This window comes from Emys orbicularis, chromosome 3, assembly GCF_028017835.1.
Source record: "Emys orbicularis isolate rEmyOrb1 chromosome 3, rEmyOrb1.hap1, whole genome shotgun sequence".
Classification (NCBI taxonomy): Eukaryota; Metazoa; Chordata; order Testudines; family Emydidae; genus Emys; species Emys orbicularis.
Window position 1 is genome coordinate 161,232,865 of NC_088685.1, and position 13,878 is coordinate 161,246,742.

General features: G+C 42.4%; 1 protein-coding gene across 4 annotated transcripts in view; it reads right to left on the reverse strand.

The window, feature by feature from the left end:
- CDC42BPA (CDC42 binding protein kinase alpha) overlaps positions 1-13,878 on the reverse strand; it is a 323,508-nt gene that overhangs the window by 25,773 nt on the left and 283,857 nt on the right. For all 4 annotated transcript variants that reach the window (XM_065400287.1, XM_065400286.1, XM_065400285.1 and 1 more), the window contains 4 exons: positions 11,335-11,551; positions 8,934-8,996; positions 7,577-8,170; positions 956-1,053 (listed from right to left, as the gene is read on the reverse strand). In XM_065400287.1, coding sequence (XP_065256359.1) covers positions 956-1,053; positions 7,577-8,170; positions 8,934-8,996; positions 11,335-11,551 — 972 coding nt within the window. The remainder of the gene's footprint in view (positions 1-955; positions 1,054-7,576; positions 8,171-8,933; positions 8,997-11,334; positions 11,552-13,878) is intronic.

Genomic DNA, 13,878 nt, shown 5'->3' on the forward strand with positions numbered 1-13,878 from the left:
GACAAACCTCTGTCAGGGCATTAGCATCATGTCTTGATGATGCTTTTGCAACTTGATGATATTGTGTGGCAGTGTCACGACACAGATTTTTGCAGTTTCACATTTCAAAAGATGAAAACCATTTCTCACTATATTTAGACTGTATATTCTATTCAAAAATAAAATCTTTATCAAATCACCATCTTTGAGTCTCCCACATGCAGCAGCTCCCATCTTGCTGAAAAGTGGCTTCATTTGTTACACTACCATTCTGTGTTTACCAGTAATCAAAGATTATAAATTTCACCTTGATAAGCAGGAATGAAATGTTTTGGCTGCTTAAAACTGGAGTAACACACTGGTCAATCAAGCCCAATGTGTGACAAACAGTTTTCAACGCTTGAACATTTGAATGCAGAAAAATATAGTATTTAGTAATGAAGTGACAGTTTTCTCCCAGCAAAAATATTTTCTTTGCTGTGTTATGTTGTATTTTTGCAAGAAAAATATTTCCTCCTTATCACTGATGTAGGACCAGTGCTCCAAAAGCATTTTAGCTCTAGTAGTATTTGTGCTGGTCCCACCAAAGTGTTTCTAACCATAGCTGATTATAACATCCTGAAATTCCAAGCGGGGCAAGACTTGTTCAGATCTTTTCGATCTGTAACATCTATTAGGTTATGGCAATAACACAGAAATAATCAGTTTCTATGACATTAATATTCTATAATAAAACCAACAAATGCAAAAGACTTTCCTGGGTATTGATTCACCACTCATTTATCTGCAACGATGAAATTGTAGCCAAAGCAGACAGCAGGTTAAGGTGCACATTAATCTTTCTATTAGCAGCTCCTTTCAGTTCAAGTATATTCTTTAATGATGTCCCATATCTCAGCTGCTATCAACTTTTTATACACATTTATTAGGAGTATCATAGCCTGGCCAAACTGCTTTGCTGCCCAAGGCTAGTTACCTTCTTGAGTGGAATAGTCTGAATCCATTCCATGGAGTTCACATCAAAGATATCGACCGCATTTTCACTGTATACTGAGAGGTATGGTGCATTGTAACCTGAGAGGGAAGGATTGAATACACTGTCATATGCATTTAGCCAACACAGGATTCATAGCATAGAATTTCTTAAGGATAGTTTAACTGCATTCAATGAAATATACTCCAAGTATTACTGATACTTCTGAGAACACTGGGCAAGCTTCCAATTCTGGAGAAGCAGAAGCCTTCTCTATTGTTAAGGATGCAACTGACTTTCATCACAAAACTGTATTTTAGCTGCCGTATAACATGTGCTTAGAAAGTCTGATTGACCTCAAAACTGCCGTAAGATTTACTTTGAAGGCAAAGGAGAATGATTAATTTTCTTAAGACTCTGCAGAAACAAACTATTTTGAGTTATAAATCATTAAATATTATTTTGATTTGAAAAATTAATTTTTGTTTAATGTTTCTCTCTCTCTTTTTATGGAACTCTTAATTATTCATTTCCTTGCTTTTAAGAGCATAGGTTTTGTAAATGAAATGATGTGGTAGACAAGTACACAGTGACCGTTACTGGATTTTGAAACCAGGCTGTTCATTTCTGGAACTCTATACTGAGCAGCAATTAGAACCAGGAACTGAGAAGACAGTTGTCACATTTCCCCTGGTTTTGATTTTCATTTCCTATTTTCTAGATTTTAATGATTTCTAGAATTTAGTGCTGGTGAAATGTGCAAGATTGACAGTTCTAGACAGGGCCGGCTCTAGGCACCAGCAAAACAAGCTGGTGCTTGGGGCGGCACATTTTTAGGGGCGGCATGGCCGGCGCCAGAATGCCGCCCCTAAAAATGTGCCCCGGCCACCCTAGCTCACCTCCGCTGCTGCTGCCGCTCGCGCTCCGCTACTCCCCCTCCCTCCCAGGCTCTCAAACCTGGGAGGAAGGGGGAGATCCCGAGCGGCCGTTTCGCGCGCCGCTGCTCCCCCTCCCTCCCAGACTTGAGAACCTGGGGGGAGGAGGCAGGGCTGGGGATTTGGGGAAGGGGCGGAGCTGAGGCGGGGCCGAGGGTGGGGTAATTAAAGAACTGGGGGGGCGGCCAAAATTGTTTTTGCTTTGGGCGGCAAAAATCCTAGAGCCGGCCCTGGCTCTAGAGAGTTAAGTCCTCCATTCATCCACAGATCAGATACAGCATAGAAGAAATAGTGCACTGCCTCTCTAATGTGCCTCAACTTAGGCCTGGTCTACACTAGTCTGTTATTTCGGAATTAGCCGAGTTAATTCGAAAAAAAAAAGATTCCGTCCACATGACCAAACGGGCTTTTTCGATTTAAAGGGCTCTTTAATCTGATTTCTGTACTCCACCTCGGCAAGTGGAGTAACGCTTAAATCGAGATCGCAATCCCGGGTTAAAGGTATTGTGGACGCAATTTGACGTTATTGGCCTCCGGGAGCTATCCCAGAATGCTCCATTGTGACCGCTCTGGACAACACACTCAACTCCGATGCACTAGCCAGGTGGGCAGGAAAAGCCCCGGGAACTTTTGAATTTCATTTCCTGTTTGGTCACCATCAGCACAGGTGACAGTCAGCACAGTGCACCATCACAGGTGACCATGCAGAGTCCACCATCACAAGAGATCACGCAGTCCCGGATTCGCAGACGAGCTCCAGCATGGTCCGAACGGGAGGTACTGGATCTCATCGCATGTTGGGGAGACGAGTCTGTTATGGCAGAACTACGTTCCAAAAAAAGGAATGCAAATACGTACGCTAAAGTCTTCAGGGCCATGACGGAAAGAGGCTACTCCAGGGACACAGAGCAGTGTCATACAAAAATCAAGGCGCTCAGGCAAGCATACCAAAAAGCCAGGGAGGCAAACGGGCGCTCTGGGTCACAGCCCCATACATTCCGCTTCTACCGTGAGCTCCATGCAATTATGGGGGGGTGACGCCACCACTACCCCACCACTGTCCGTGGACACCTGCAAGGGGGGAGTTGCACAGAGCGAGGAGGAAGAGTCATTGGAGGACGAAGAGGACAGTGCATAGGCGGCAAGTGGGGAATCCGTTTTCCCCCCTAGCCAGGAACTATGCTTAACGCTGAAGCCAATAGCCTCCCCCCACTCCCAATGCGGGCTCCCAGACCATGATCCTGGAGAAGGTACTTCTGGTGAGTGAGAGCCTGATCGGAGCCATGCGGTGGGGGGCGGGGGAGAAACCCAGCCACACGTATAGTTTAAAGGGCTCATCCCTGCTCAGAGCCTCATCGGAGCCACGCGGTGGATGCGGGGGGGAGGTTGGGTGTTGTGTGAAGTGATCATCCCAGAGAGCCTGCAGGCTCTCCTTTATGGCAAACCCACCAGGCATTGCTTGCTATGGGAAAGGGGTCTCAGCAGTTTGAAAACATTGAAATGAATGTAGAAGAAGCAGAACCCCGCGTGCCCCTAGGCTGCCTGCAAGCTGAATTCTGTTGCCCGGCTGTGTGTGATGGCTTACTCATACCAAAGTGTCCCCTTTGTTCTCCGAAATGTATATTTTAAAATACTACAGTCCCTTTTTCTCCTCCCACAGGTGCAAATGTTTCAACGGGGCCCCTATCTACTCCATCCCAGAGGCTGGTCCAGATTAGAAGGTGGAAAAAACGAACTCGGGAAGACATGTTCGCTGAGCTCATGCAGTCCTCCCGTACTGATAGGGCCCAGCTGAATGCGTGGAGGCAAACAATTGCGGAGTCCCGTAAAGCATTACAGGAACACGAAGAGAGGAGGGACGCGCGCGATGAGAGCAGGCAGGACGCTATGGTCAAGCTCATGGGGGAGCAAACTGACATGCTCTGCTGTATGGTGGATCTAATGTGGGAAAGGCAGTAAGGCCACAGACTGCCGCTGCAGCCCCTGTATAACCGCCCTCCCTCCTCCCCAAGTTCCATAGCCTCCTCACCCAGACGCCTAAGAACACGAGGGGGGAGGATACGGGGACCCACACACTCAACCCCAGAGGATCGCCCAAGCAACAGAAAGCTGGCATATGCGAACTTTTGATTTGGTTTCTCGACTTGTCCTTCCCTCCTCCTCCACCCCACTAACCCAACCCCCCCCCCTCCAGTCTGCCTTCTGATTTCTCTCAATGTGTTGTGCAACAAATAATAAAGAACATTTTTAAACAATTTAGACTTTATTTCCTTTCATATATATAGGGGGTGGGTAACTTCAAGAGAAACAAACACAACTATCACACCGTACCCTGGCCAGTCATGAAACTGGCTTTCAAAGCTTCTCTGATGCGCAGCGCGCCCTGCTGCGCTTTTCTAATCGCCCTGTTGTCTGGCTGTGCGAAATTGGCTGCCAGGCGAGTTGCCTCAACCTCCCACCCCGCCATAAACGTCTCCCCCCTACTCTCACAGATATTGTGGAGCACACAACAAGCAGCAATTACAATTGGAATATTGGTTGTGCTGAGATCTAACCGAGTCAGTAAACTGCACCAGCGCACTTTCAAACGACCAAAAGCACATTCTACCACCATCTGCACTTGCTCAGCCTATAGTTGAACTGCTCCTTACTACTGTCCAGGATGCCTGTGTACGGCTTCATGAGCCATGGCATTAAGGGGTAGGCTGGGTCCCCAAGGATAACTATTGGCATTTCAACATCCCCAACAGTAATTTTCTGGTCTGGGAAGTAAGTCCCTTCCTGCAGCAGTTCAAACAGAGCAGAGTTCCTGTAGATGCGAGTGTCATGCACCTTTCCCGGCCATCCCACGTTGATGTAGGTGAAACGTCCCTTGTGATCCACCGGTGCTTGCAGGACCATGGAAAAGTACCCCTTGCGGTTTATGTACTGGCCGCCCCGGTGTGCTGGGGCCAAGATAGGGATATGCGTTCCGTCTATCGCCCCGCCACAGTTAGGGAACCCCAGCGCATTAAAGCCATCCACAATGGTCTGCACAGTTCCCAGAGTCATTATCCTTGATAGCTGCTGGTCAATGATTGTGTTGGCTACTTGCAGCACTGCAGCCCCCACAGTAGATTTGCCCACTTCAAACTGATTCCCGACTGACTGGTAGCTGTCGGGCGTTGCAAGCTTCCACAGTGCTATGCCACTCGCTTCTCAACTGTGAGGGCTGCTCTCATTTTGGTGTCTCTGCGCTTCAGGGCAGGGGACAGCAAGTCACAAAGTTCCATGAAAGTGGCCCTACGCATACGAAAGTTTCGCAGCCACTGGGAATCATCCCAAACCTGCAATACTATGCGGTCCCACCAGTCTGTGCTTGTTTCCTGGGCCCAGAATCGGCGTTCCACGACATGAACCTGGCCCAATGCCACCATGATCTCCCAATCGCCACATGCCGTGCTTCTAGGAACGTCTGTGTCCATGTCCTCATCAGTATACTAATTGCGTTATTGTCGCTTCCTCGCCCGGTTTTGCAGGTACTACACATACTGCTGGATAATGCGCGAGGTATTTACAATGGTCAAAACTGCAGTGGAGATCTGAGCGGGCTCCATGCTTGCCACGCTATGGCGCCTGCACGGGTAATCCTGGTAAAAGGGCGCGAAACGAGCTGTTCGGTTCAAGATGGCTGATAAAAGGCAGTTGTCTTCTGTAGCTTTCATGGAGTCGGGAAGCTCGTTAGAGCTGCAAGAGCGGGAGAGCAGAGTTTGTGGCGGAAGCTGTGCGGCTCTGTTCACGATGGCCGAAAAATGGTGGGGAATTGTTGCCTTCTGTAGCTTCCACGGGAGCCCATGAGCGACAACCTGGAAAAAGCGGCAGAAGCTGTGCGGCTCAGTTCATGGTAGCCGAAAAAAGGCGGGAAATGGTTAGATGAAAGAGTAGAGAGAAAGATGAGAGGACATGCGAGGTGGATTCACAGTACCAGGAGACAGGCGGTGCACCATGCTGCACCGTCTGCTGGTAGTATGGCATCTGCCGTAGCTTTCACGGAGGAAGGAGCGAATGACGGCACACACCCAGAAACACCCGCGAGAATGTTTTTGTCCCATCATGCACTGGGATCTTAACCCACAATTCCAATGGGTAGCAGAGACTGTGGGAACTGTGGGATAGCTTCCCACAGTGCACCGCTCCGACATTCGATGCTAGCCTCGGTACTGTGGACGCACTCCGCTGAATTCACGTGCTTTAGTGGGGACACACAACACCGAATGTATAAAATCGCTTCCGAAAATTCGAATAAAATAAGTTTGAATTAATTTCGTACTGTTGACGTACCCTTAGTTTTGCTGGGACTAAATCTAATGGTGATCCATATCAACAAGATTTGGCCTTTCTGCTGAATTTACTATTGAAGGTTTCAATTTGTGATGATTGTGATAGTGGTTTCTGAGACTGGATGTACATTCATTAGGAATTGGAATTAGAACATCAACTTGCTTCACATAGGCAACCAAAAAGTCTTAAAAATAGTAATGACCAGGTTGGGTAGTCTTTGAACTGGTGGCCTATTAGTGAAAATCTCAATCCTTTGCATAGGCAGTGCACATTTCTCCTTGTTTTGACACATTCATTTTTAAGGCCACCATCCTTTTGAATGAGAAATAGCTGACAAGTTTCCCTTTGGATCCTATCAATGCTTCTCCTTCAACAGCCAAAAAGGGCTACACTCATGCAATGTGAAACCCTCCTCCTTTCCCGGAGGCTGAGGATGCTGCTTTCACAGCAAAGAAAGAATTTCAATTATATATATATATATAAAAACCCAACAAAATCCAATTGGAAATATAATACCAGGCTTATTAACTGGAAAATGTTAGGACGTCTGTATATTTTAAACTAATTTTAAAATGAATTCAGACAGTCTTAAAAGGCATACGAAAAGTATGATAGGGTTTTATTTTGTTTTTTTTACTCTTGTAGACTGAAAGTCATGTCCTTGAAAAATGTGCAATAAATATTTGAGAGAGAACTTATTGGAATATGAAATCTTGGCATGTTTTGATAAGGAAGATGATTTTTTCTTAAACTCATGGCATGTATGGTCAATACCACCTGTTTGCCAGAATTCTTTTCTTTTCTTTTTTTTTGGAGGGAGAAGGGGAAGAGAAGAGGAGTTGGGTGGGGAGAAAGAGGAGAAAATGGAGATGATGGAGGAAAGGAGTGAAAAGCAACAACAATATTAGAGACAGGTATAAACCAAACAACCAGAACTGAATGGCCCTGACAGCTCCAGATGCTGACCAAAATGTTCACTTTTGGAGGCCTAAATTTAGGCTCTTAAATAAAAGTGACATTTTTTAGAAGTGTTGAATGCACGAAAAGCCCATGAACCTCAGAAGGAGTAGACAGCTCTCAAACACTCTGAATATTAGGCTACTTATTTAGATGATTTTTGGTATTCAAGTTTGAAAATCCTGAGTCTCTATTGTTCTCTCATTAACAGCAGCATAAGTCAGTTACACAAGTGTAAAACTAGGCCCTCTGAATAGATTTTGAGACTCAGGCACAATTTTAGGTAATACATTCATAAAGTGCCCCCCTGCGAGTGCACCTGGGACACTGCACATGCAGTTCAAATACAAACGGTAGTAACTGATAATTGTATACACACACAAACATGACATTAATACACAGAGACACTTACAGCAAGAGGATGGTGTTGCAGGCCACATCAATTCCTGTTGTCTAGATCTTCGGCCCTGACAGTCAACATAAACCCCAACGCTGCTAAAACACAGCAGATATTCTTTATTTGAGATTTCGACTGCGCAGATGGCATCAGTTGGCTGCTGTGCAATAAATGATAGGGTGTGGTCATCTGGGTGGAGCAAACTGTATGGGTTCCCTTCTCCATGCATGGGATATTTTAGGAATCCTGACTGGTAACCCACACAGAGCCGCTCACTGAAGACCGACATCCACTGGACATTTCCCAGGACTTGGATCTCCTTCATCTTTTTGTGACGCGTCTTGCTCTGATTCAGTTCATAACACAGGACCTGTCTTTTCATAGCCACACATAGGCAAGTAAGGGCTCCATGGCGTACCTGTCCAGAAACTATGGTCTGGCAGCCTTTTGTCTCCGCCAGCTTATAAAACTCCGTCTCTCTTCCATCCAGGGCTGCCATAGGGAAAAGCCGTACATGACGGTTTCGTCCTGAGATCACTGCAATGAGCTGTTCATTAGGGATGAGCTCAATCTGATGAACTTTCTTATTGTCACCAACACGAATAATCTCTACAAAACAAAAACCTGAAGTAAACCTATCTTAAAATGCATTCTGGTTAAAAAAATTATTTCAAAAATGGTTAATTTAAAGGGGAATAGCAAAGAAAACCCTTTACTGCTTCTTTCTTAGGACATATAAACACTGTCTCAAAATTACAACACAAATAAGACCATTTTTCCACTTGTTTTTATATTAGAAATACTAGGTCCTGATTTTCCCCTTCCTCTGCTTGAGGACCTCAGTAGTGATCTCAATCAAATATGCTGCTCTTCCTCTCAACAGCTATGTGAGGGAGAAGTGGATTTTTCTTGCAAATCGATGAAAGCAAATTCCATGTGAAAACCGTTAATTTAAAGAGTGCCTATAGTCAGAAAAGTGACTACGTAAAAAATATTTACTCAACAAGCAGGTCTGCACCATTGTGGTGGGTTTACTTACTTTACAGAATTTACAAAAAAAATTTTCTGTTATATCTGCAGAGACCATTCTGCTTAATGCAACAAAATCTTGCAAATAGAGCAAAAAAGCTACATTTCAATTGCAGAATCTTTATTACCGGCAATGATGCCAGAGGCAGAAACAACACAGAACAGCTTGGTTATCAGCTCCCATGTGGAAGCTACACAGTTGGCAGTTATTAAAATCAGCTTTGGAACTGTAAACTTAGAAAACTGGAACTAGAAGATATTGAAAGAGAACAAAGTTTAGAGTCATTTTTCTGACTATTCAAACTGAACATTAGTATAATTAGTACAATTCATTATATCTTACCATCTTTGGTGACATGCACAACAAACAACCCTTCTTCATTGCCCAGAGCTATTCTTTCATGATCTATGATAGTAAAAAAAAATAAAAATAAAAATAAAAAAAGATGAGGCATTTCTCTTTGGTCACTTATAGAAAATCATAACATTCTAGGACTAGAAGGGACCCCAAGAAATCATCTCGTCCAGTCCCCTGCACTGGGGCAGAACTAAGTATTATCTAGTATTAGCCGACAGGTGTTGGTCTAACCTGTTTTTAAAAACCTCCAGTGCTGGAGATTCCACAACCTCCCTAGGTAATTTGTTCCAGTGCTTAACCATCCTTATAGTTAGGAAGTTTTTCCTGATATCTAACCTAAATCTCCCTTGCTGCAATTTAAGCCCATTGCTTCTTGTCCTATCCTCAGTGGATAAGGAAAACACCCACCTCTTTATAACAACCGTTTACGTATTTGAAGACTGTGATCATGTCCCCCCTCAGTCTGCTTTTCTCCAGACTAAACAAATTATTTTTTCAACTTTTCCTTGTAGGTCATGTTTTCTAGACCTTTAATATTTTTTGTTGTTCTCCTCTTAGACTTTCTCTAATTTGTCCACATCTTTCCCAAAGGGTGGTGTCCAGAACTGGACACAGTACTCCAGCTGAGGCCTTATCAATGCTGAGTAGAGCGGAAGAATTACTTCTTGTGTCTTGCTAACAACACTTCTGCTATTACAGCCTGCTAATACTTTTTTTTTGCAACAGTTTTACATTGTTACATTGTTGTCTCCTATTTAATTTGCAGTTCTCCTTCCTAGGCAGTCATTTCCCATTTTGTATTTGTGCAACTGATTATTCCTTCTTAGGTGTAGTACTTTGCATTTGGCCTTATTGAATTGCATCCTATTTATTTCATACCATTTCTCTAGTTTGTCAAGATAATTTTGAATTCTAATCCTGTCTTCCAAAACCAAAACAATTATATGAAGATAAAATGTATTGGTAGCCTCCCTTTTTATTTCTTTCATAGTAAAGCTGAAAGAAATATGACAGCCTTTTTCTATTTCTCATGCTAGTAGATATGTCACTATGTAACATTATACATAACTGCTCAGAGCACTAAAGCACAGTACTGACTTTGTAGTAAACAAATAAAACATCAAATTTACATAATCAAACTACAGATGCTGTGCATTAGCATGTAATAGATCCAGACTGAGTCTCTGTCCTAGGTTCTTACTTACAGAGGACAGGAGTGCTAATGGAAGCTGTATCTTCAGTCCTGAGATGATAAAGTGGTGAAGGAAGTTCTGTATTACTTACTCTGTAGTGCTACTTTTGGCTAGTTAAGGAGCTGTGTTCACAGAATACAATGTAAATCGTGCCCACTCCTTAGCCACAAGGATGTTAGTTATGAAATAGGGTGGGGGGAATGCTCTTAAGGAAATTCCCAGAAACACTGAACATCCTACCACACTTCCCCATAGCACCATCCATATTGCCATATGGCATAAAATGCTCAACAAAATGTTATTCAGTAGCCAATAGAGAGGGTTATTTACCTCATTGTTTGGGTAATTCTTCTATCCAAACTATATTTCACGCTGATGTTTAACCCAAGATTACTTTTGTGCTGAATTGCATACATTAGGGTCCAGAGTCTGAGCAGGCCTCCTGAAGGGCCAAATCCTAATGTTCTAACCCACTTTTCCTTAGTCCGCTTTACTCTGGAAAATTCCCATTTGTTTCATAGATTTCGCTGGAAATTTGCCTGAGTAAAAACTGAGTAAGGGAGTCTCACGATTTAGCTTCAATTGCACGGATGGGATATACAAGCACCACTATTTTGAATGTGCAAATCCATTATTTGCACACGTGGCTTTTGCTCATGCAAATACTTATTTTGCATGTGCAAAACCAAGTTAATAAATGTTGAGGGGCACAATTAATAATAAACACAATAAATGGGAATTAATTATTTGGACCTAGAATCTAAAATTTTATTGACATTTCTGTTTAAGTAAAGTGTATGAACATCTATCTTGGAATAGCAGAAGTCATAGACAGAAGCTTTATTTTTCTTAAATTTTCAGAGGGTGGGAGAAAACAAAGGCACTGAATTTATCTATCTTTTGCTTATAGTGAGCCAATCTCTCTCTATATAGATTGTCATAGGTAGGATCTGAACTCAGCCCTCCAGGGAAGAATGCAACCTTAACACAGCACCTTAAACCCTTTGGCTCCCCTAATTTACAAATCAGCTTGCTCTACATTTAAAAAAAAAGATCTAGATGCAAATTTATGGCTCATCATAATTTCCTTTGTCGCACTGCCTAGGAAGAAAGGAGAGTGCAGAAAATGTTAATATCGTAACTGTGTCCAGTAACACCCAAGAAGTGTTTATGGCAGATTATCAACTTCATACCTATGATTGCTGCTGACTGGGTTGTTTTGATGAGAGGGAGGGTGCTGTCATAAGCCTCTTTGGGAACATAGACTGATCGGTCTTTGAGCTTATTCTTCTTCAAAATCCTATGCAATTCATTCAGCACTCCTACCCACTTGCTCTTTTCATTCTCACTGTCTGCTAGAATCAGGATCGAACACTTATTACTGGATGCGGAGAGCTGGGAAGCTGTAACCTGAAAAAGTTTTAAATGGATATGCTTAAGAAAGAAAGGAAAAGAGGCTTCAGCATTAGTTATTGAAACACAAGTCCATGGCTATCAATATCCTTTTCATTAGATGCTGACTTGAGCTGTATTCAATCAACTGAAGAACTGGGTTTCTGCATCAGAAATCCATGCAAAAATAATCTAGTGAAGGTGATTGAACCAAGTGGATTTGTTGTTAGTGATATAATTCAGAGATTTCCACTTTAAATTATTTAGGGTGTGTATGTCTTAAGGCAGTTTTATAAATGAAAAACATGCTTACCAAGCATTTCTGAAAGACTATTCTGTACTTGGTACACACATACAATTCTTGTTAACATTAATGTAATGGGAACTATGCATGAGCAACCCAGACCTGTGAAACTTTTCAAATAGCTGGACCACTTGATTACATGTAAAAGTGAAAAACCATCTCTGACTTGAAACCGCACTCAGTATCAAACTCAACCTTTTAAAGAATTTAACTTATTTAATGCCAGTGGCTGTTAATCCAGCAGTCTAATTCTAAATTATATTCAAATATTCACTATTATTTGGTTTTTTCCCCCCTGCTTTGACGTGCTTTCTATAACTGTTTCCCTTTAGAACAAATCTTAGTATCACTCACTAGACTGAATGAGAGAAAGTTCTGGAAGATCTTTTCTAAAAAGTATTTTATGATTCACTCTACCTAAATTACTAAAGCGTGAGAATATCACTGACCTCATAGAAGTATGGAGTTGCTAGTTTATTGCAAGAGATTGTGACTTGAAGAGACATTGGGGAAGACAAAAGTGTGAGAGGAGAGATCTCAGATAAGCAAAGTATCTTGTATTTCTTTTTTATTTATTTCTGACTGGGGTAGGGTCAGCTGAAGACTTGCATTTGACATGCTCAGTTTTAATTGGGGTGTTTGTAATGGGTTTAGAGTAGCAGTTGTTGATGTTACTTTGTGAATTGCTGGAGAATAAAGTAGGAAAAGCCCTAAGCAAAAGTTTCCACAGAGAAGCATACTTTTATTTTGTGTTTTTCTCCCCCAAGGAAGTGGGTTTGTTCAGGAGACAATGCCTGTGTGTAGTCTTCTGTGATTCCTTGTGAATAACTGAATCTAACTGGGCTACAGTTTATTTTTTTTACCCTAATCTAGCTCATTTTATTTATTTTTTTCTTCTATTTCCTGGTAACACTTTCTTTTTTGTATTGAATAAGAGCACAAATAAGAGTATTGAATAAAAGAATCTTGACAGCCTCAAAGAGAAATATACTTATTTCATTCCTCTAAATTCCTAGTAACTGCGAAGTTTAATCCAAATGATACTCACGTAGTCATGAGAGCGTGAATGGCAAATGTGGGAAGGACCCTGTAACTTGTTATCTATCTTTACTGTCTTTTTCATGTTCTTTTTCAGTTGCTATGTACATGCTTTGTAAGAAGGACTCTCTGAAATTAGGCCAGGAACCATGACATAACGAGGGGGATACTGAACACGTGGTATTGAAAACTGAACAATAAAAAGGAACGGTTTTATTACTAGGAAGCAAGAAAAAAAAAGGAAGGAGAGGAAAAATGCAATGCTTCTGTTAAATATAGTCTCAAAATATGGTCTGTTAAATATATTCTCAAGTGAGGGAGAAATTGGATTTTGACAAAGTCAGCCCCATGACAAATGGTACGGAAGTAAAGCCTTATGGCACCATGGAGCACAGCACAAACCACAATGAAGGACAGAGAATGGGGCACAGAAAAAGGGCAGACAGTAATGCTGGGTTTCAGTACTTAGAAATGGAGACTGTACAGTGTTCAGTCATGACCCTGAATCTTGCACTGTTTGTTGCCTTCTGCATCCCAATGTAGGTGACATCACATCCCAGGTGGACCAGCTGCTGGTAGAAATTGAAGAGCAGCTAGTAGTCTTGGTCCATGTTGGAACCAATGACACAGGTGGAAGCAGATTGGAGCTCCTGAAATTCAGGTTTGAGGATTTAAGTAATAGGATGAAGTAACAGAATGTAAGAGAAATATTCTCTGAAATACTACCAGTGGCATGATCAAGGCCAAGTCATTCAGTGGCAGATTAGGAATCTAAGCCTGTTGCTGACACTTTAGCTCTGTGAGACACTGGGGATTTTAAAATAATAAATAGAACTATACAATGGAATGGGCTACACTGGACAAAATACTGGTTGGTCCAATAAAAGATCTTACCTCACCCACCTAATCTCTTTAATATCCTGGAACTAACACAGCTACAACACTGCAAACAATGTACTGGTTGATAGGGATGTGAGTTTGGGTGAGAGTTTTAATTTGTAAA